Source organism: Haliotis rufescens, unplaced genomic scaffold (genome assembly GCF_023055435.1).
Source record: "Haliotis rufescens isolate VD_foot unplaced genomic scaffold, xgHalRufe1.0.p SCAF_9, whole genome shotgun sequence".
Taxonomy (NCBI): domain Eukaryota; kingdom Metazoa; phylum Mollusca; class Gastropoda; order Lepetellida; family Haliotidae; genus Haliotis; species Haliotis rufescens.
In genome coordinates, this window is record NW_025964383.1 from 33,577,580 (window position 1) to 33,602,301 (window position 24,722).

At 41.9% G+C, this 24,722-nt stretch overlaps 1 protein-coding gene across 1 annotated transcript; it reads left to right on the forward strand.

Moving 5' to 3' along the window:
- The first annotated feature begins 2,968 nt into the window (after nucleotides 1-2,968).
- On the forward strand, nucleotides 2,969-24,496 carry LOC124111165 (methanethiol oxidase-like). Its single transcript, XM_048390660.1, has 11 exons — nucleotides 2,969-3,133; nucleotides 8,405-8,559; nucleotides 9,377-9,562; nucleotides 11,745-11,865; nucleotides 12,356-12,535; nucleotides 13,911-14,092; nucleotides 15,619-15,697; nucleotides 19,030-19,151; nucleotides 20,754-20,819; nucleotides 20,997-21,142; nucleotides 23,614-24,496. Exons 1-11 carry the CDS (start codon nucleotides 3,040-3,042, stop codon nucleotides 23,774-23,776), a joined length of 1,494 nt encoding a protein of 497 aa, XP_048246617.1. The 5' UTR covers nucleotides 2,969-3,039; the 3' UTR covers nucleotides 23,777-24,496.
- The last annotated feature ends 226 nt before the right edge of the window (nucleotides 24,497-24,722 follow it).

Genomic DNA, 24,722 nt, shown 5'->3' on the forward strand with positions numbered 1-24,722 from the left:
ATATAAAACAACTCACTGTTAAAACTCATATCACACCACTTGGTTTTCGAAACATGGGCTCCCAGCTGGAGGGAACAATGGATTCAGTGAACATAATGTAATGTTTGGTACTGATGCTCCTGAGAAGGAACGTGACTTGTTTCGTGAAAGAATGTCAGTTGACTGTCTGATAAGACGAAAGGTCGATCAGGTTATTTTTATCAGTTAGCCTGTCACTGTTCTCAGAAGGGTCTTCAATAAGAATTAACTATTTAGCAAGTTTTCCATGATTGATTAACTATTCAGGTCATTTACATTTAATGTCAATAAATATCAGCCTTTGTCGTTATATTTTCACCCTGCAAATGAATATTAATAATAATGTCAACATTTATACAATTGGTTAAGTTGTCCTGGGTATGTCTCAAAACGTGAAGGGCTTAATACATTCTTCCAAAGCCTTAATCAAATACGTTTGTTTTTTAACACCACACTCCGCAATATTCCGGCTATATGACGGCGGTCAGTAAATATTCGAGTCTGTACAGGCAATCAAGTGACTGACATCATAAGCATCGATCTCCGCAATTAGGATACGACAACATACATCAACCAAGTCAGCGAGCCTGATCACCCGATCCCGTTAGTTGCCTTTCACGACAAGCATGGTTTGCTCAAGTAAATCAAATAAACGCGTGAACGGATAAAGCTGTAATTTGTTTATTATTGGCTTGAATGCGCGTGTTAACACGCAAATAATCGATGAAGTCCGTCCAAATCTCATCTTTGATTTTGCACATGCAAGAATACTTTGTTCCTTTTATCTGGCTGGTTGTGTCAGAGAAAGACAACATAAGTGTAAATTGCAAAGTTTCTGCTGTATCTGCCAGTGTCTCGTGTCAATTTCAACCACGTGAATTTCATTTAGCACGTGCACTACAGTCGTTTCGACTCATGGCGGACGAGAAGCCTATGATGAAAGGGCCTAAGCCCAGCTATAAAACTTGGACACTCTGTAGACAGGTGCATGAGCCTGAATGAATATGACACCGATGTGTTTGTTTGTGGTTGAACTCCTCACTCGGCAATTATCCAGCTATATGACGGCGGTCTGTAAATAATCGAGTCTGGACCATACAATCCAGTGATTGACATCATAAGCATCAATCTACACATTTAGGATACGATGACATGCATGAACCAAGTCACGAGTCTGACCACCCGATCCCATTAGTCGCCTCTTACGACAAGCACAGTCGCCTTCAGTGGCAATCATGGGTTGATGAAGGCCTATTCTACCACGGACCTTCACGGGTTTGATACCGAATGATATAGATTTGAAAGTTTGACATGTAATTTGATTGCCAGAACCAGAACATTGGTAGAACTTAACTTGTAAAGTCTTTGTAAGACTTGTCTAATAGCCTGGTAGACTATAAAGCTGATGCTTTATTACAGCTAAACATCTGATTCATAAAATTAACGTTCTTCTCGACCTAACCCATGTGTTCTGTAAATAGCCCCGTGAAGATCCGGAGTAGAATATGTCTCCAGCAACCCATGCTTGCCGTAAAAGGGGTAAGAGGCGACTAAAGGGATCGGGTGGTCAGGCTTGCTGACTTGATTGATGCATGTCAACGTATCCCAATTACGTAGATCGATGCTCATGATGTCAATCACTGGATTGTCTGGTCCAGACGCGGTTATTTACAGACCTCTGTCATATAACTGGAATTTTGCTGAGTGCGGCGTTAAACAACACACATCTTTTATCAGCAGTATATGACAGCCATGCGATAAATCGCAAAGAGCAATTGAGATGGAAGCGTATTTTATTTCACGATACAACATTGTTCTATCATGATGTAATTTCTGGAGTTTCGAGTGTGCGCAAACAACATGATGACGTCATATATTGGACGTTATTTTTGCGTGGGAAGTGTTCAGTAAGTTGTTCCCCATAAATGTAGCTGGGCTACGCAGATAAACGCAGTGGCCGAACGATCGCATCCAAAAGTGGGAGAGATATGACATCAGTATTAGGAGAAAAAGTACACATGATGGACGTGAGGATTGTGAGAATATGCAGGAAATACAAAACTTAACCCACCTGTTCGTAAAATGGACTTGTCCGACATTTCCGAGGTAGGATTCTATTCAGGGAGTCATCATTTTTAAACTTTGGGTAAATATTTTTGAAGCTTGTATATTTTATCATCATCCTTTAATAGTGAGTGAGTGAGTTGGGTTTAACGCCGCTTTTAACAGTATACCAGTTATATCGCGGCGTGTCAGCTTAACGTGGGAGGAAAGCTGGAAGTGATGCAGGTCCCAGACGTTTACCACTTCGGTGAAACCCACGTGCACGGGTATGGTGCTGACAAACCTAGAAACATAATCGGGTCTCATCCTTAAAGAGGCTGTACATGGTGTGGATATCTCATATTAGTAATAAACTGCGCCCCTCGTGGTTTATTCTCCCTGTAGTGTGTTATTGTACAATAAACAACTCCCACTCGTCGTTAATTCCTTAAATTTTATCATCGGACCCTTGAAGATACAGGTTGGAGGACCCTTGAAGATGCAGGTTAGAACTCGTCTTCAGCAACCCGTGCTTGCTGTATTCCGGACTAATGCCGGTTTTATTCTGCTATCCCACTCAGATACCATGCCGCTGCTAAACACTGACACTCGACTCAAGACATTATATACTGACTCCGAACCAATCAGTCCTTGTTTTACCCACTTAAAGGCGACTAACTTGTTTAATGAATGTTATCGTATCTCCATTGCGCAGGCTGATACTAATGATGTCAATCTCAGGGCCGCCTTGATATAGCATATAGCTTGAATATAGTTGAGGGCGCCGTTAAAAACAAGCAAACATCACCACTGGGACCGGCTGCGAAGCACAACTACATGATGTGCGTGACGCTCTCCAGGCTATGCCTGTATCTTTATAGGTCACACGCAGATATGCTTTTGAGATGACCCCTTGGTTCAGCCTGCTCTGGAAAAAAGGTCAAGGCGACTGTGCGGTCCTGTCTGACAATCGCAACGATGACGGAAGAGGCAGGGCGACGATTGAAGCAGCTCCAGACAGTGTTACAACCTAGCACTGGTGGATGCAGCATACAGACACATGTGACAGCAGGTTGGTAGTTGATCTTGCTTATTCTCCATCCAGTAGGCGGTCCCGTTACACGTCATATGTGTCGCTGGGACTGGGAGAGGTGGGGGAGAGTGCAGACATGTCGAATTCGTGTGGTTGTATGTATGCGTGTGTGTGGACTTGTATGTCTCTCTGCCTGTGTGTGTTCGTGTGTGTGTGTGTGTGTGTGTGTGTGTGTGTGTTTGTCTGTATATATGTTTTTGTGTGTTACATAACGAATTTGGTCAGGTATTTTAAGTAAAGCTACACGAATACTGAATGCCAAATGACAACATGCATACCCACATTTCGATGAATCCGCCCGTGTATCATACCCCCGTTCGTTTTGTTTGTTTGTTTGTTGTTTTACGCCGCACTCAGCAATATTCCAGCTATATGACAGCGGTCTGTAAGTAATCAAGTCTGGACCAGACAATACAGTGATTGACAACATGTTCATCGGTCCACGCATATGGGATCTATGACATGAATCAACCAAGTAAGCAGGCCTGACCACCCGATCCCGTTTGTTGCCTCTTACGACATGCATGGGTTGCTGAAGACCTATTCTACTCCGGATCTTCACGGGCCTGTTCCAAGGCCTACTATCTGTGGATGCATTGACTGTCTCCGTTACTCGGGGCACCTGGTCATGACAAGGCAGAAAATGACCCTGCTTGATTGCTTAAAAAAAATGGTTGGATACATATAATTCTATTAATCGCCTTCTGGTCAGATGGGAATCATGCAGCAACTAACGGGATAGGATGGTCAGGCTCGCTGATTTAGTTGATGCAATTACGTGGATCTATGATCAGGATGTCCAGTCTAGTCCAGACTCGATTATCTACAGACCGCCGTCTTATAGCTGGAATATTGCTGAGTGCGGCGTAAAGCAACAAACAAACAAACAAAAGATAACTGTGCGAGTGCCGGCATAAATACTAAATTAACAAACGCCCTTAGAACGCATTTGGTTTCGCTGAATAACATAAATATGTTCCATTAAATGTAAAAGTGTGACGTATGCATGGGAACGATGTATCTGATTTGCTGATAAATTGATAAAGCACTTGTTGTGTAAACAGGAGTTCGACATTTTCGAAGAGTGAAACTTGACACGCACGGAAAAGTTGTTGAGTCCTGTTTGTCGAGATACGATCGGGTCGCCATAACCTATAAGTCGGCTCATAAATTGTATTGATATCACAACTTGTCAGGTCTTCTGCGCAGTGGGCCTCTTTTTTGCAGGGCTATCTTAAGTTGTCCCAAACCCAACACCCCTCTGCCCATTGATAGTCTCTCCCAAACAGATTGTACGGTTCCAGTGACTACACGGATCTCACTGAGGCGTGGAGGTTACACAATCCAGGCATTGTAAAGCCATAAGAATTAGACGACCCGGGTTGAAATCGCATAAACATGCGACAGTGACAACCACAGCCTATTTGCTGGATTGATACATGTCGTCGTATCCCAATTTGCGCAGATCGATGCTCATGATGTCAATCACTGGATTGTCTGATCCAGACTCGATTCTTTACAAATCGCCGGACCCGTGAAGATCCGGGTTAGAGTAGATCTTTAGCAACCCACGCTTGCCATACAAGGCGACTATGCTTGTCGTAAGAGGCGACTAACGGGATAGAGTGGTCAGGCTCGCTGCAATGGTTGATGCATGTCATCGTATCCCAATTGCGTGGATCGATGCTCATGATATCAATCGCTGGATTGTCTGGTCCAGAATCGATTATTTACGGACCGCCGTCATAAAGCTGGAATATTGCTGAGTGCGGCGTTTAACAACAAACAAACAAAACAGAAGTGCAGCATTTTCCTGAACGCACTCAATAATACATCGTGCTCTCATGAAAGAGCTATTTAAACACGTGGTACTTGACATAGGTCACCTCTGAGATTCACGTTTCAGTCAGGTCGTCTTATCACGTGATCACATCACGTGGCTGGGAGCCCTCTTGATAAGATCATGACAACGCCTCTTGGTTGTGTAATTCGCGTTTATGCACAGTCACGTACATCGACCTAATTCAGGATCAAGTTTTACAACTGACCCTTATGCAGTCGACCGCATTGCTTTCATCGAATGTGGGGGACACAAGTGAACTAGTGCATAAACGTTAACACTGCTTTGACTGTTTATCACATGTATTGTGACAGTCAATAGTGACGCTATGCATATGTGTTCGCCACGGTAGTGAGCCCGCGGACAAAGAGAAGGTGCAAACAGCTCTAGATGACATGTCCCAGAATTTTTTAAAAAAAGAACTTGTAACGCACCATATAAACAGGTGTGTGACATCTTCATAAAAAGGGAAAAAAAGGTAGAGATCGTCACGTCACAGAGAAGGAGAAAAAAGAATAATTCGATAGTATTTGATAGAGGTGTCATTAGATGGGCAGGGGGGCACGGGTGGCCCAGTCGTCTGAGGCGCCGCGATTCGCTGTGCAGAGTTGCGTCCCTTGGGCACGCCAGAAACCTATGATTGTGGGTTCGACCCGATTATGTTTCTAGGTTTGTCAGTACCATACCCGTGCTCGTGGGTTTCACCGAAGTGGTAAAGATCTGAGACCTGCATCACTTCAGGCTTTCCTCCCACATTAAGCTGATACGCCGTGATATAACTGGAATACTGTTAAAAGCGGCGTTAAACCCAACACTCACTCATTCACTCATCAGAAGGGCAGTATATGATATGTACAGACATAGGGGTTGGTAGGGGGTTGGAGTGGGGTAGCCTAGTGGTTAAAGCGTTCGTTCGTCACGCCGAACAGCCGGTTCCACACATGGGTGCAATGTGTGGAATGTGCGAAGCCCATTTCTTGTGTCTCCCGCCGTAATATTGCTGGAATATTGCTAAAAGCGGCGTAAATCCATACTCACTCACCCACTCCTTAAAACCGTCTATAAAAACGCAGCTGACCGTATGAGGGTCCATTTTAACCAGGATGTTCTTTTGTAACTTTATCCTGAATTAGGTCGTTGTATCCCTGTTGTATTCTTCTGGTATTCCTTGCATTTAGACGGTTTTACAAGTTGGAGACAACTCTTCTCTATTGTGGTTGTGAGCCGTGAAGGTCCGGGATGGAATAGGTCTTCAGCAACCGATGCTACCGTAAAAGGCGACTATGTATGTCGATCATGTGAGAGGCGACTAACGGGTTCGGGTGGTCAGGCTCGCTGACTTGGTTTGATGCATCGGTTCACTCAATTGGGATCTATGCTTATGGTGTCACTGTATTGTCTGGTTCACACTCGATTATTTACATACAGACCGCCGTCATATGGCTGGAATATTTCTGGTGCGACAATACACAAACAAACATACAGACAAACAAACATTGTCATTATGACGGTCCTAAACCCACTGAGTATTTGAAGCAACAGTATTTCTACATGGATTACTTGAGCCGACTCAAGTGATGGAAACGTGTCCTGTTGTTTCAGCTCTATCGGGCACATAAGCTGTGACCGTACCATTTCCATGGTAAAAAATATAATAGTTATTACCGCCATTGAGAAAAGAAGTACAAGAAGAGTAAAGAATACGTTGATACATATGATCACAGATATTAGGATATGCACGTATGCGAAGGGTGAACACTTAGAGAGTCCTATATCGTTATGTCATTGCCGACGCCACGCAATGATTAGTTTAGAACTGAACTTACAAAAAACTTTAAAACTTTTAAAACTAATGAACATATTTTTTCATATTTCATAATATGTTCTACATGTCGATGGCTACAACAAAGTATACTTTGTATCATTTCAAATATTCAAAACATCCGTCGTCACAGCACCAATATAATTAAAATCAGAACTTAGTTCTCGCTATCGCTAAATAAAGATCTGAGGACATCCCATTACGGGTCACGTCAGAGCGACCTTTCATTCGACCAATCAAACCGCCGCTTACCAGATCGTGAAAGTAACAGTCGGAATGTGTTTTCTAACCATACAACCCCGAAAACGTTAACACGGTGTATTCAGAACGACATTTTCAATCTGTTCGACTGATTATCAAAATTATCGTCAATCTCTCGCTTCCGTGGGATAAACATTTGAACGGAGCAGGCGTTGCACAGTACGGGGGAAGCACTGCCATAAAATCACAACCATATATTAGACATTCCGTAATGGTCGTTTGTTCAGTTTTCAAAATCTTAATGTCAACATATTTTTCAAGCGTAGTCTAAAATGAAGGTCGCCAGTTTGAAACGAGTGCTGTGAAGCTCGAGAAAACTGCTTTCTAATTGGCTGATGTCGACTTATTATTCCTTCCAGTGGTCGACCTAAGTTCGCGAAAGGTCATTCTGACGTGATCTGTTTTGTGATGTCCTCAGATCTTTGTTTAGCGGCAGCGAGAACCTAGATCTGATTTTAATGAGATTGCCACGGCACATTCTAAGAAAGAATACAGCTTTCATTGCCTCGTTGTCGGGTTGTCGCCCTAACAAAATGAACCAAACGTGACATCGCCACAACGCCATATTGTGACCAGACAATCAAGTGATTGACATCATGAACATCGATAGACGCAATCGGGATCGATGACATTCATCAACCAAGTCAGCGAGCCTGACCACCCGATCCCGTTAGTCGCTTATGTGCTGACATACCCGACGTTAGGGGCCACAAAGATACTGACATCAATTTCAACGGGATTAGATCGTGCAAAACACCAGTGACCAAAATCATGTCCGGTGCAATTCTCTAGTTGGCCTTGTACCATGTGTTCCCGTGTTTTTTCATGTGAACAATTGACTTGCCTTTGCATGTGCTTGTGACAGGTCCCATCGGTGGGGCAGGACCTGTTTGCGAACACCTAGTATCATCAATATTTGATAGTTATTCATAAACACGTGCATGCTATCCGATTCTGGATTGTCTGGTCCAGACTCGATTATTTACAGACCGCTGACCGTGTGGGTTAAACAGCAAACCAACCAACCAAATCATACACACAATCTGATTATATTATACAGTCAGATTTCATTTGAGCATCGAAAGGGTTTCGTTGTTTATATGTACAAAGACGCATCTGCATAGGGTCATGGAGTTACATTGTCTCAATCGATATATCGAGTTAGTATAATGAGTTCGAGTAAAAGATTCTGGGAGACCCTTTATAATAGAGTTCGAGTAATCAGGTTTTACTTCGGCTCAGCAGGGAGCTAGTGTTCCCCCAGTTTAATGTACATGTCGACTTTTCACTGGTTGACATATAGATGACCGATGTTTTGTTCTTGTAGAATGCTGCAAGGGGCCGGGGTATGCCACGCCCCTGGATGCTATGAAAGGCCCCAGGGAGAGGCTCGTGTACATCCCGTGCATTGTCCCCGAGAAAGATCGACCTGACTACCTTTCTACAGTCGATGTAGACCCTGAATCGCCTACTTATTGCCAGGTAATTGCGTAGATCGATGCTCATGATATCAATCACTGGATTGTCTGGTCCAGACTCGATTATTTACAGACCGCCGTCATATAGCTGGAATATTGCTGAGTGCGGCGTTAAACAACAAACCAACCAACCAACATATTGCCAGGTAATATCTTATTCTTGACCCTCCATGGATACCGCAGGCCCAACACACACTTCGCACCTATACTTTGTGTGTGTGGCCTTTACCAGAATGTCAATGATATTTTGATTAATTCCAACGTACCCCTCTACAACGATGTATAACTGGAAATAATATACTTTGACGTCATGGCAAGGTTTCTGCGTCCCCTGCAACACAAGCCCCCTGCAGTCTAACGGCGTCGCATAATGTACTCTGGCAGAAATATTTTGTAAAGCTAACTAACCTAACTGGTGAATTTCACTGTCCACTCAGACACTAACATTTTAGTAGACTTAACTTATCAGTTATTTTTTTTACAAGATGACCCGTCGTCACTAACCAAAAGACCCGTGACAATATGGGGTAGAAGAGACAATGCATGTCATAAGAGGCGTCTAACGGGATCGGGTGGTCAGGCTCGCTGACTTGGTTGATGCATGTCATAGATCCCAATTGCGTGGATCGATGCTCATGATCACAATCGCTGGATTGTCTGGTCCAGACTCGATAATTTACAGACCGCCGTCATATAGCTAGAATAGTGCTGAGTGCGGCGTTAAACAACAAACAAACATAGTTATGGGGTAAATCATAGGTATTGTACGTCCGTAGGTTGCTTGCAGTCCTCATGATGCACATGTCCACACTACCTTGCAGGTGATCCACCGTCTATATATGCCCTATGTTGCTGATGAACTTCACCACACTGGTTGGAATGCGTGCTCCAGTTGCTATGACGATGCCAGTAAAACACGGAACCGGATGGTGCTCCCCTGCATCAACAGTGACAGAGTGTATATAGTAGACACAGGTACCTACCCGAGGAGCCCGTCCATTCACAAGGTAGGGACGTACCTTATCCACGCTATGCACAGTTTCCACATAAACCATAAGCCTTTGCTGAACCATGGTTCAATTATGTTTATCTTAGTTATATTGCCTCCTTCTTACCAAGTGCCTTACCGATTCCGTACTACCGTGCCAAGACGGTTCAATAGTTACTGTAGCTGGTATGTCTAGTTCAGACAACAAACAGGTACGACGAACAAAACTTGACAAAGTAGACATTTTCATTCTTGGCTTTTACTTCCTCACTATTGTGGGGCGGTCGGGTAGCCTAGTGGTTAAAGCGTTCGCTCATCACGCCGAAGACCCGGGTTCGATTCCCGATATGGGGACAATGTGAGAGGCCCATTTCTGGTGTCCCCCGCCTTGATATTGCTGGAATATTGCTAAAAACGGCGTAAAACCATACTCACTCACTCTTACCCAGTGCCATCGATCATTTATTTTGTCGACCACGGATTATGTATAGTAGAATAAAGAAGCCGAAGCGATTTTGTGGTTGAGGGCGCTGCCCGGTAGTGTTCCGTTGCTGAGCAACAATGCCATAAATGTTGTGAACGTCAACGACCTGCGTCATTTTGGGCATTTTTCAATAAAGTTGACATTATTATTATGACCGAAAAAGTGTTTGATTATATCAGAAAAGGGATGATACTATTATTGTAATGGAATGCATCAATCTGATCCGGAAACCTATGTTTAGGTTATATTAATGAATTCAGGATTGATCAAGTGGTTCTTAACATAAAAACTAAAATTCGAAGCAAAATGGTACATGTACATTTCGTATATAACTTTTGTTCGCAGATGTTCGCATTTATCCGGAGTAGAATTTACACCAAACTGCAGACTAATGTATTTTCTTCTTAAATGATCATATTTATGACAAACTGAAAGTGGGATTCATCCTCGGTTGCATTTGAGTTACATTGGTACCCTGAGAAATGAGAATATGAGAACAATGTAACTCAAGATCAACCAATGAAAACATGTTGGTCACCACAAGATCCAAGACTATATTCCTGCGACCTAATAGATTACACAATCACATTCCTCCCATCGTTGTCTAACGAGGGAATGATTTTAAATCTATTTCCATTTTTTTCTGTAGATTTGATTACTTTTTCTTAATTAAACCATATTTACGGCGTTATTGCAGAACACTTCCATTTGCATTTATCAATTTTTACGCATACGTTTCGGGAGCGAGAGGTATTGAGGGGGAGACTCGAAGATATGAATCTTATTGGCGACACGTGGTTCTGTGCACAGCGCACAATTGCATATCAGGTGAAGTTAGGCAACGTCGGCCGCGGAGAATCCTTGGATGGATGACTGCGTTTAGGAAGCTTGGCTCCTGAGAGTTTCTAGGCTTTCGGTCCTACCCCATACTGAAGCAAATGTAACACATGTGGCGTCATCTCGGGCAAGTGAATTTGTTCCAATATGGGCCTCTGTTCACCCAGCAATGAATGGGTACCCGGTAGGATGACATGGGAATGTGGTTGTTAACCTTCTAGCGCCTAACATGGAGCTTGGATTATATACTCCCCAGGGAGTTGAGAATTATTCTTGAGTGCACATTGATCCAATGACCGGGGTCATAATATCGTTTTGAGCATGCCCCTGACTGGTGTGGAAAAATACGCTATATAAATAACCTATTATTTATATATTTATATAGAGATAAGCATAATTGAACTGACGGATATAACGAACTGTTTTGGGGTCCCGTCCATTTGTTGTATATAGGCTGTATATGTGCCTATATAACGAACTACGGTTATAACGAACTAAAATAAGGGGTCGCTTTTAGTTCGTTATAGGGGCTCCGGTGGCCCAGTCGTCCAAGGCGCCGCGATTTGCAGAGTTGCGTCCCTTGGGCACGCCTGAAACCTATGATTGTGGGTTCGAATCCCGGTTCGCCCCGATTATGTTTCTAGGTTTGTCAGCACCATACCCGTGCTTGTGGGTTTCACCGAAGTGGTAAACGTCTGACACCTGCATTACTTCGGGCTTTCCTCCCACATTAAGCTGACACGCTGCGCTATAACTGGAATACTGTTCAAAGCGGCGTTAAACCGAACTCACTCACTCACTAGTTCGATATAACCGTAGTTTACTGTATACCCGTTCATCTGTCGCACAGCAACATTTACAATGCATTTTATTGTTACAGATCGTTCAGCCCTCTGAGGTTCACTCCAAGACAGGCCTGGGCGCGCCCCATACCACCCACTGTCTTGGGTCAGGTCACATCATGATCAGCTGTATTGGCAATCAGAACGGAGACGGAAATAGTAAGTGATTTCTAGTGCTACTCGTAACTAAAGTTAATATACACATATATCATGCGCTGTGTAGTTGTGAACAATATTCTAGCACCAGTAAGCTCCGGGTTACACTTGGTCTTCAGCAATCCATGCTTGTACACGAGTGACATCCGGGTAACACTTGGTCTTCAGCAATCCATGCGAGGCGTCTGACGGGATCGGTTGGTGAGGTTCGCTGACTTGATTGATGCATGTCGTCGTATCCAAATTGTGTACATCATTGCTCATGATGCTCGACTATTTACAGACCGCATGTAGCTGGAATATTGCTGAGAGCGGCATAAATGTATATTGCAACAAAGAAATAAGAATTATAATTGCATCCTTCTCAAATCAAATGTGTGAAAGCACATTCTCCGCGAAATTAGTTTTTCGGGCATGTTTTGGATATTTAAGTGTGCTTCCATCAATACTGCTTGTGCACCAGTTTGATTTATGATGGTTCCATATCTGTCAGGTGGCTTCTTCCTGTTGGATGGGTCGGACTTCCGTGTCCTCGGCAAGTGGGAGAACTCCCCTGCCCCCGATTACGGCTACGACTTCTGGTACCAACCGAGACACAACGTCATGCTCAGCTCCGAGTGGGGAGCTCCGAATGCTTGGAGAAGCGGATTCAACCCACAGCATGTGAAAGACGGTGAGATAGCTTTAGGAATGAGTGAGTGAGTGAGTGAGTGAGTGAGTTGGGTGAGTTGGGTTTAACGTCGCTTTTAACATTATTCCAGTTATATCGCGGCGTGTCAGCTTAATGTGGGAGGAAAGCCCGAAGTAATGCAGGTCTCAGACGTTTACCACTTCGGTGAAACCCACGAGCACGGATATGGTGCTGACAAACCTAGAAACATAATCGGGGTGAACCGGGATTCGAACCCACATGTACAACCATAGGTTTCAGGCGTGCCCAAGGGACGCAACTCTGCACAGCGAATCGCGGCGTTTTAGACGACTGGGCCACCCGTGCCCCCTTCTTTAGGAATGAATACATGTGGTTGTGCCTCCCCGAAGAACTAAAACAAACACACTTGGACTAAAATACACTTTCATATATTCAGTGTTTCGAAAGTTATTTAAAATAAATAAATTGTAAACCAAACGCGTCTTAATTATTGACTTTTATAAATTTGTCAAATAATATATTTTCTTTTCTAATATCTTTTATTTCAAATAAATACTAGACATAAATGTAACATTAGTACACGAGGTATATAAGTGTAGCAAGTTCATAGAATCTTAAAGCATGATCAGATATGGGTATGTACATATATTGGATTGACTGATAAATCATATTAAATAGGGTAATAATTCCTTCCATTTTCTGTCGAATTTATTTTTACTAGTACTACTTTTTTTCATTGCGATAATGTTTTTCCATCTTTCAATATTTTTATGAAGAAAGGAAAGCATAATGGAGTTTTCTTAATGCTTCACTGGTGAATGTATTTTTTGCAAGAAGAATTATATGATTGAAAAGTTACTAAGGAACATACTTGGAAATGACACTACCATGAAAAGTGTCGACACTGTCATGAAAGATACATTAAAATTGCCTGGCAAGATATATTGACATTACCATGTAATATCTTTTTATATTACCACGTAAGATACATTATAATTTCCATACACGACATTTTGTAATATAATTGTATTACATGTATAAGGTGAAACTTTAAGGCACATTCGTATTACCATGTAAGACACATAATCATTATCAAGAAGTGGGAGAATTAATTTTGAAGGATGCATTAGCAATTGTCCAGCACTGTAGCAGTGAGTGAGTGAGTATGGTTTTACGCCGTTTTTAGCAATATTCCATCAACATCACGGCGGGGGACACCAGAAATGGGCTTCACACATTGTACCCATGTCGGGAATCGAACTCGGGTCTTCGGCGTGACGAGCGAACGCTTTAACCACTAAGCTTCCCAGCATTAAGATATATTGACATACACACGTTTAGGATGAAATGTTAAATATACAGTGTCCTTGCATTCTGTGATGTGGTGTGGTCGCAGGTCTGTACGGTCACAGTATTCACGTGTGGGACTGGACGACACACGAGCGCATTCAGACACTTGACCTCGGAGAGGAGGGCAAGATCCCACTGGAGATACGGTTCCTCCACAACCCGGACACCACAGAGGGGTATGTGGGGTGCGCGCTCAGCTCGACAGTGTTCCGATTCTTCAAACTCCCGGTGAGTCACACAGCGCTGTTATTGATAACAAATAAGACATTTTTCATAATCACATGAAATCTCTATTAAAAGCAAAGTCGATTGTACGATCTCTGTAAAATAGTGAGGGTACCAGGTGTTCGTGGAGAGGTGAGCGCATCCTGCCCTAAAATCACAAGCCAAATGTAAGGAATTGCACCCGACGTTATTTTTGTAACTGATTGAAATGTTCTCCACATGTCTTTCATAAAACGTTTTGAAGCTTTGCATATGCTTTGAATGTTATAACTTTGACCTATCAACTTTTGAGCAACAGTCGTATATCTTCAAAATCTTTGAAGAACGAAAATGTTCGATTGTATACCTCAAAAGATTGTTGATTCGAACAGTTGAGTGAGTGAGTGAGTTGGGTTTTACGCCGCTTTTAACAGTATTCCAGTTATATCACGGCGTGTCAGCTTAATGTGGGAGGAAAGCCCGAAGTGATGGAGGGCTCAGACGTTTACTACTTCGGTGAAACCCACGAGCACGGGTATGGTACTGACAAACTCAGAAACATAATCGGGTCGAACCGGGATTCGAACCCACAATCATAGGTTTCTGGCGTGCCCAAGGGACGCAACTCTGCACAGCGAATCGCGGCGCTTTAGACGACTTGGCCATCCGTGCCCCCTTGTCGTATGCATTTGACATTGAATTCATCTTCTCATGCAAAACCTTGCAATGGTCATTTGACAAAAGACACATGTCGCACTTCCTGTGTAGGGATGCTTTCTTCATGAATCATACCAGGATCCAGCATCATTCATATCCTTTGTTTGTCGACCCGTGAAGATCCGGGGAAGAATAGGTCTTCAGCAACCCATGCTTGCCGTAGAAGGCGACTATGCTTGTCGTAAAAGGCGACTAACGGGATCGGGTCGTCGGGCTCGCTGACTTTGTTGATGCATGTCATCGATCCCAATTGTCTGGATCGATGTTCATGATGTAAATCACTTGATTGTCTGGTCCAGACTCGATTATTTACAGACCGCCGTCATATAGCTGTAATATTGCTGAGTGCGGCGTAAAACAACAAACCAACCAAACCAAACCAAACCTTTGTTTGTCAACACAATATTACACATTTACGTCAATTCCGGACATTCTCACATACTGTTAACACACTCGCTGTAACGTGGACCCGTGAAGATCCGGGGTAGAATAGGTCTTCAGCAACCCATGCTTGCCGTAAAAGGTGACTATGCTTGTCGTAAAAGGCGACTAACGGGATCGGGTTGTCGGGCTCGCTGACTTTGTTGATGCATGTCATCGATCCCAATTGCGTGGATCGATGCTCATGATATTAATCACTGGAATGTCTGGTCCAGACTCGATTATTTACAGACCGCCGTCATATAGCTGGAATTTTGCTGAGTGCGGCGTAAAACAACAAACAAAACAAAAAAAAACTTAGTTTGTCAGCACAATATTACACATTTGCGTCAAATCCGGACATTCTCACATACTGTTAACACACTCGCTGTAACGTGATGTAACATTTGCAGAATGGGAGATGGGACAGCGAGAAGGTGATCACTATTCCCAACAAAACAGTGGAGGGGTTCGCCCTGCCCCAGCTGCCTGGTATGTGACTGTGTTTCCTAACGAGTGATTTGTTTATGGAATGCTATCTAACATAACTACTAGTTTTCAGTACATAACGACAGCGGCGCGGGTGGCCACGTGGTCTAAGTCAAACATAGTTGATCATCACGCAGACATGCGAGACAACTTGAATAATGTTCAACTCGACGTTAAACCAAACTCATTTACTCATATAGTGAATCACATTGTCTAACCTGCTATATTCAGAAACAAATGAAGTATACTTACAACAGCTTGTTGGAAAAGCCACATGACAAAGAGACGCGTGAAGATCCGGGTTAGAATAGGTTTCAGGAACCCATGCTTACCGTAAAAGGCGACTGTACTTGTCGTAAGAGGCGACTAACGGGATCGGGTGGTCAGACTCGCTGACTTGGTTGATGCATGTCATTGTATTCGAATTGTTTAGATTGATGCTCATGATGTCAATCACTTGAATGCCTGGTTCAGCCTCAATTATTTATATACCGCCGTCGTATAGTTGAAATATTGCAGAGTGCGGCGTTAAACACCAAAACAAGTGATACTAGTAAATTAGTTCATACCTTATCATTTGTTTGTGTGTTTTATATTTAACAACGTTCTCAGCAATATTCCAGCTGCATTACGGCAGCCTGTAAATAATCGAGTCTGGGCCAGAAAATACAAATACAATCTACAGTAAACTACGGTTATAACGAACATGCTTATAACGAACAAACGGATATAACAAACTAACTTTTTAGTCCCGACTATATGCTGTAGTTATGCTGTATATATGCTTATAGCGAGTTACGGTTATAACGTTACCGAACTAAAATTAGTAGTCCCTTTGAGTTCGTTATAACCGTAGTTTACTGTAGATTGTGAGAAACGATCCAAGGCTTGGAGTGCGATTACAAGCAATCAACCAAGTCACTAAGCCTTACTACCCGCGCAATAAAGCGGCCTCTTGCGACCAGCCTGCATCCCAACGTGGTTCATACTATATACATCTATAGATGATTACTAGTCATTTTTGTGTGGCATGAAATAATTGTAATACATTGAGAAATGATGGACAAATACAGATCCCATAAAGAAATTATAATGAATATCTATTATTTGCAACTATTCCATCATCAGAACGTCAAAGTGTAGACACTAGGGCTTGAATTTTGTCTAAAGTAAATATTTGTTACACTGTATAATTTAATCACACAACCCCACAACGCACGCACGTGTATAAATAGTAGCCGTCAGATGAAGAACGATATCCTATGGCCTCATGCCTATTCCGGCTGACATAATCGACTTAAAACTCATGACGCCGTCCCTTGCGAAACAAATATTGAACTCAAAGGCGACACGGTGTTTGTGTCAATTCGGTTGGTGAGTCGTTGCGACCCGGCCCACTACGAGAGAAAGATTACAATTGCGTTCCGTGTTCTGAAAACCTTTGAATAGTATGACTGGTTTCGGCTTGTTGCAACTTGTCCTGTGACTAATGCAAGCAGCCTATCAATATAAACTGTGCTGTCAGTAGTCATGATGAACAACTTGAGTGAGATACCACGCAGGCCTCATGCAAGACGAATGTAACGAAATAACAAGGGTAAATGTGCACATGGTCCTCTGTATAAATCAAGTAATTAAACAAGGAACAGGTAGTGTAAACGTGTATGTGGTCCTCTCATAAAGACACTAAGTGACAGTGTGTAATTTGGGAAACACAGGATGTGAGGGAATATTTGTTTAGTCATGTACTGGCTGGTTCGACAACTCGTGGAAGTGAATTCAAAAGAATTCAAGTAGCTCCTTATGCCTGTTTTTTGTCGGCAAAAGTAACTACGTCGTAAAACTATTGAGAGTGTGTGTCGCTCGCAGTTTTCGCTGTCCTTTCCTGCTCGCAAAACTTTCCAATTTACAGTACCTATCTATTGATGTCATAAGAAAAATACTTAAAGAAAATTTAAATGTCATAAAGACAAAAAAGAGACAGCTATTTGGAGATAACTATATGATGAGTTGAAAATTTGATGTAAATTTCCACAAATTGAGTCCAGTAAGAAGCGCCACGATCACGGCATGTCAGGACTCTATTGCAGCCACGTTCCGATGTACTTGCATGTGGGATTCACTATAGTGATTCACCACGCCCAGACCTGCACCACGCCGCCAACATTACAGTGATACGCTGTTACATAACTGACATAGTGTTCGTCCCGGGGCAAGGGCGTTTACTGACTGTTAAACTCCAGTTTCCACCCTTACCGAACTAGGATGCAATTATGGAGTTATATTTTGGCTGGACTAACGAGTCTATGCATAGTCCAATCATAATCACGAAACGAAAATCGACATTCGGTTCCTAAACTGACGTGCAGATTTCGGCCGATTGCACGATTTGCAAAGCATGTTTACCGTCAACTCGGCGTCAACGGCTATTTTCAAAATCTCTTCAATGTTTTTGTTCAAGGTGCTCACTTGATTTGATGCTCTTCGTGAAGTAAGACCCGTTTTATTACAAAAGAGATCTTGATTATCGATCCCTGGGCGACGCCATTTTATTTGAAGCAAATGCAAGTGATATGAGAGGTGGAATCTGATTTGTAAATAGGAAAGAAATAGAAGGGACAAAACTCGTAATGGCCACTGGCGGAGCTACGATCGAGCCTCGAAATTCCATCGTAGTTTTACAGTCAGTTAGCTCCCATGCCTCGATAAGATGAGTGTTGACAGCCGCGTTGAACCCAACTTCTCGCTTACTCATAGCTTATTGCAAAACTCTAAGCGTGCCCTAATGCGCCTTTATTTACTGGGTACAGTCACATCGTTTGTCTTCATAAAATCATCTGGACTTGGCGACGAATCCCATATCCCACAATATTACCATTATGACACCTGCTCTGCTGGCAACATACCCATACTAGTTAGCTAATGGGTCGGGTAGATATATTCCAACTGTGTTACATTGAGCATTTCAAATGCTTTCTGTTAGGTTTCCATTAAGCCGCTACTCTGTAAATAACGTGAGTTGAAGACTGCATTTAGACAGACAAACAGACAATTTATTTACTGATTCTGTGCAACTTAGCAAGCGGTACTTTAGTTTTGTGAGTGAGTGAATGAGTATGGTTTTACGCCGCCTTTAGCAATATTCCAGCAATATCAAATTGTACCCTTGTCTGGATTCGAATCATGTCGGCGTGACGAGTGAACACTTTAACCACTAGGCTGTTTTCGTCTTGTATTGTCATACAGTACGCATATAAAAGTCCCTTGGTATTCATCTTCAATATATTTCCAGACGGTATATATAACCTTACACATTGTCTTCCTCTTGTTTCAAGGTCTGATAACTGACATAATACTCTCCCTGGATGACCGATACCTCTACTTCAGCAACTGGCTCCACGGGGACATCAGGCAGTACGACATCACCGACAGGAGGAACCCAAAACTGGTTGGGCAGGTACAGTGATACAGTGATACAGAGATGGAACGTAGCAACCGAAAAGTGCCACACATGATAACATAACATGGGCGGATACAGCTTTTTTTAAAAGGGGGGGGGGGGGGGGGGGGGTGCACAATTAAGATCTATGTATTGTCTTTGGTGGTAATTTATACAGAAATAAAAAGGGGGGGAGGGGGGTGCGCACCCCGCACCTCCCCTCTGTATCCGCCCATGCATAATACCCTACTCAACTTTGTAAGGGTACAGAAATATGTCATACCGTTACGACACTCGAACGACAACTAACGGAATGTGGAATGATATACTTCAGTGTGAAAGACTGAGTTTTCTGAAGTTGAGATAAGTGATATTTTCATTGCAGTGAACATAACACTTGATATTTCACTGCAGCGAACATAACGCTTTGACGGAACTATTGTAATACAGGAGTTACCTCCCCTTAAATTGTCTCCCTTTGTCGTAAGTTTTCTAGCCCCGTACACAAACTGTTGACGTCCTTTTTACGTTAGTTCCACATTGACAAGGCAAAAGAATGGCCGATCGTCATTTATGGAGTTAATATCACTTCTTGCCGTTTGTTATTCTCTCGAAAATGTTTCGTTATAAACTGTTAATTTCTCATTTAACTCGTCAATCGAGAGTGTTCGTTTGGCAAAGCGTCGTTTTTGTTACTTGACAAGCGGGTATTCTTTCGCTTCTACAGCGGTTTCCTAGTTTTGAAGAATATTTTGTTTGTTTGTTGATTTTGTATATAAGCATACCTAAATGTATGATAAAGAATTTTCGTGACCCTTAATATTTTTTGATACTTTTGTTTATTTAGTCCCTATGTGTTAGGTAGGGAGAGACCCGTGAAGATCCGGGGTAGAGTAGGTCTTCAGCAACCCATGCTTGCCGCAAAAGGCGACAATGCATGTCGTAAGAGGCGACTAACGGGATCGGGTGGTCAGGCTCGCTGACTTGTTTGTTTCATATCATCGTATCCAAATGGCGTGTATCGATGCTCACGGAGAATTTGCGTTTCAAGGTTTTACATTTTTAATGAAATTATTTATTTTTCCAGTAGACACCTACCCAAAAAAGTATATAACAAACAGGATATTACATATGTACATCTCGTGACGGGTAAAAAGGAGGTATACGTCACTCGTGAAAGTCTTCACCCCCCCCCCCCCCCCCCCCCCGTCACTCGATGTGAGAAACATGATATTTCTTTCGATGCATGAAATATCCTCTATATCTTGTTCTGAATAATGTGAAACACATCGATGAAATGGCGATCAGGAATACATTTCGGATAAATGTGTTTCAGTAAAATCATTTAGTCCGGGAATGATAGGACTAAGTAGCTGAGTGGAAGACTTTGTGAGATCACGACGAAGTATTGGTGTTTTTCTTGCTGTATCGCTTTGTCTAATGGACATCTACATAAACACATGGTGTATTACAGAAAACCGAAGAGGATGTTAATATTAAGTAGTCAAAGTCTAAAATATTTTCTCGAGTTTCAATGTTTGTTACTTCTAATAGGTCATAATGAAATACTCGCTATGATACCTATCACACATTGCTTGATCGCTCTTCATCTCCACCTAGGTATTTCTTGGCGGCATGATATGCAAGGGAGGTGACATCACAGTGACACACGACCCAGAGGGCCAGGTTCGCATCATGACTTTCTCAGTTTATCATTGTCAGTCAGTGTCTCCTCTCCACATGTTGGAACCGTGTATACAATATAAGGGAGCAATAAGGAAATAATCCGACCAAAATCCCGCTCGAGATGATACCGTTGCTTTAACGTTGCTTTAAAAAACTGACACACCTTTCTTTGTACAGGGTCAGCCCGACCCAGTGTTTATCCGCACCAAGAGGCTGGAGGGAGGCCCTCAGATGTTGCAGCTCAGTCTGGATGGGACACGCCTGTACGTTACAACGTCCCTCTTCAGCGCCTGGGACAAACAGTTCTACCCAAATATGATCAAGTATGTGTAGTGACGAATAGTTCTACCCAAATATGATCAAGTATGCTTAGTGACAAATAGTTTACCCAAATATGATCAAGTATGTGTAGTGACAAATAGTTCTACCCAAATATGATCAAGTATGTGTAGTGACGAATAGTTCTACCCAAATATGATCAAGTATGTGTAGTGACGAAGAGTTCTACCCAAATATGATCAAGTATGTGTAGTGACGAATAGTTCTACCATAATATGATCAAGTATGTGTAGTGACGAATAGTTCAACCCAAATATGATCAAGTATGTGTAGTGACGAATATTTCTACCCAAATATGATCAAGTATGTGTAATGATGAATATTTCTACCCAAATATGATCAAGTATGTGAAGTGACAAATAGTTCTACCCAAATATGATCAAGTATGTGTAGTGACGAATATTTCTACCCAAATATGATCAAGTATGTGTAGTGACGAATATTTCTACCCAAATATGATCAAGTATGTGTAGTGACGAATAGTTCTATCCAAATATGATCAAATATGTGTAGTGACGAATAGTTCTACCCAAATATGATCAAGTATGTGTAGTGACGAATAGTTCTACCCAAATATGATCAAGTATGTATAGAGACAATTAGTTCAACCCAAAAATGATCAAGTATGTGTAGTGACGAATAGTTCTACCCAAATATGATCAAGTATGTGTAGTGACAAATAGCTCTACCCAAATATGATCAAGTATGTGTAGTGACAAATAGTTCTACCCAAATATGATCAAGTATGTGTAGTGACGAATAGTTCTACCCAAATATGATCAAGTATGTGTAGTGACGAATAGTTCTACCCAAATATGATCAAGTATGTGTCGTGACGAATAGTTCTATCCAAATATGATAAAGTATGTGTAGAGACGAATAGTTCAACCCAAATATGATCAAGTATGTGTAGTGACGAATAGTTCTACCCAAATATGATCAAGTATGTGAAGTGACAAATAGCTCTACCCAAATATGATCAAGTATGTGTAGTGACGAATAATTCTACCAAAATATGATCAAGTATGTGTAGTGACAAATAGTTCTACCCAAATATGATCAAGTATGTGTAGTGACGAACAGTTCCACCCAAATATGATCAAGTATTACAAACCGTTCTTCCCAAATGTAAATGATAATGTGTTTTTGAATGTTTGTTGTTTAACGTTTAGAGTAGGGGATATTGTAGGGAGGTCAGATATTTTTAATCTGCAGCCTGAGAAATCGTTATATTTTTTAAGCATTTTCTTGGACAATATTGTGTTTTAGATAAAAGCCCAGCTGTGTGATGCGATAAACAAGAAACAAACAGGGAAGATCATCCCACGTGTTTCATAATTATATGTCTAAAATCACATAAAATAGTATCTGCCAGGGACACAAGTAGAATTGTCGTCTAAGGCATCTAAAGTACAACTATACAAACTTTAACACAAACATAAATTGAAAGCACTACACATTTATTTCTAGAAGCAATTATGTCAATGGAAACGTAAAACATCAGAATGATCATACAACTATTTCAAAACAGTATAATATTCATAAGCATTCGTTAGACGATAAAAAATGTAAATGTGACATCAAGATAAACATATAAAATATATTACAGTATCGGACATTTTGTCACTGATGCGTCAAATTTGGAACTGTCTTCTTCTTCTCTACCTAAAAGGTTTTAAAAGCTTAACTAAAGTTTTGAATGTTGTAACCGTGATCAAACAAGTTTTGAGCAAGAGTTGCATGACGTCTTCTAAGAAAGAGCGAGCTTATTACACCTTAAAAGTTGTGAAATGTAGATACCAAAAGCGGGAGCGCCTGGCATACTGATCGATATTAATTGATTAGTTGAATTTTGAAAGTCATCCTTCTATTGTCACACAGTCTTGAAGATATGTTTTTATCACTCTGAATCTTAATATGTACACCTAAACATAAAACAGGTGAGGCGGTTTCGCTAGTCTCTTTAATATCTAGTGCTCATGAGTATATAAATTGAAGAGAAGGGGCTATTTGACCAGTATTGGGTGCCGGTGCCCTAGTGGGTGTATGAAACATTGAGACAATAACATTGGCCGTCCATGTGTCCGTCGTAATGATTTACTTGTTGAAACCTCATCGGAAGCCACAATTACCATGAAGCTATAACTAGAAGAGAATTATCCCGACAATGTGTTTTCTAAAACATAAATCAGATCCAATTTTAAAAATGGTGACCACGGCATCCAGATTGAAGGTCTGTGTTGCTGTTGCAGCCATTTCTGCGAGGTTCATCATGGGGTAGTGGGTAGGTTTTTAAGCCGCCTTGAACATTATTCCAGTTATATTACGGCGCATGTATCGTTGTGAAAGTTTACAGGCAAACCGTTGGGAATACCCAGGCTGAAATGTGTGGAATACCCACACACTGATTGGAATAATATTTTGAAGTCTATCAATGTTACTTTTTATGTTTCAGATCGGGATCAATGTTCCTGATGATCGACGTGGATACAGTCAATGGAGGGCTGAAACTGAACCCAGACTTTGCAGTCGACTATGGGCTGGAACCTGCCGGACCAGTGTTCGCCCACGAAATTCGGTACCCGGGTGGAGACTGTACGTCCGATATCTGGCTGTAAATCCTACCAGTCGTCCTTGATATTATCACATGCGCAATACTGGACCAGACACACAGATTTAGTTATTTTCATAGACTTAGTTGTGTGCATGTTTGTGTCAATAAATCCTCGGACAATATAGGATTGATCACTAACGATGATGTAACAATGTTATGTAGAAACTAATAAAGATTGATAAAGAACATATTCACAACTAAAGGTATCCTGAGCATCAGTACATTGAGGATGTCACACACACACACACACACACACGCACGCACGCACGCACGCACGCACGCACGCACGCACGCACGCACGCACACACACACACACACACATAAACACACTCACACACAGAGGGATAACACTGTAAGCATGTGTATGACTTCGAATATGTACATTTTATTCAATGAGGATGTCTTACACACACACACACACACACACACGCACACACACACACACACACACACACATAAACACACTCACACACACACACACACACACACACACACACACACACACACACACGCGCACACACACACACATAAACCCACACACTCACACACACACACACACAGAGGGATAACACTGTAAGCATGTGTATGTCTTCGAATATGTACATTATATTCATTACTGCATGTTAGTAACTCTCATTTATTTCATGTAAACGCAACAACTTACAGAAACGTTTTCTGTGCATTGAATAACACCATGGTTAAATAAAGAAATATTAATTGGGAACTCTTCGTATATTTTAAAGCACACCCCACTTTGATACTGCCTAACGCATGCTTTGTGCATGTGTATCCTCTTAATTAGACCGACACCACACCCATTCATAGCCTTTGTCTCAAGCAGTGGTAGAATTTTCTGCTGGCCCATTTCAAGCGATAAGAAGAAAATGAAGGTTTGCTGATTCATTTAACTTATTGGTCCTTCGGTCAGTGGATTTGGGCTTGTTGATGTG

Coding starts and splice junctions, on each gene's coding strand:
- LOC124111165 (XM_048390660.1), top strand. CDS start 3,040: ATGACGGAAGAGGCAGGGCGACGATTGAAGCAGCTCCAGACAGTGTTA. Junction 12,536..13,910: donor CCCACAGCATGTGAAAGACG/GTGAGATAGCTT, acceptor GTGTGGTCGCAG/GTCTGTACGGTCACAGTATT. Junction 14,093..15,618: donor TCCGATTCTTCAAACTCCCG/GTGAGTCACACA, acceptor TAACATTTGCAG/AATGGGAGATGGGACAGCGA.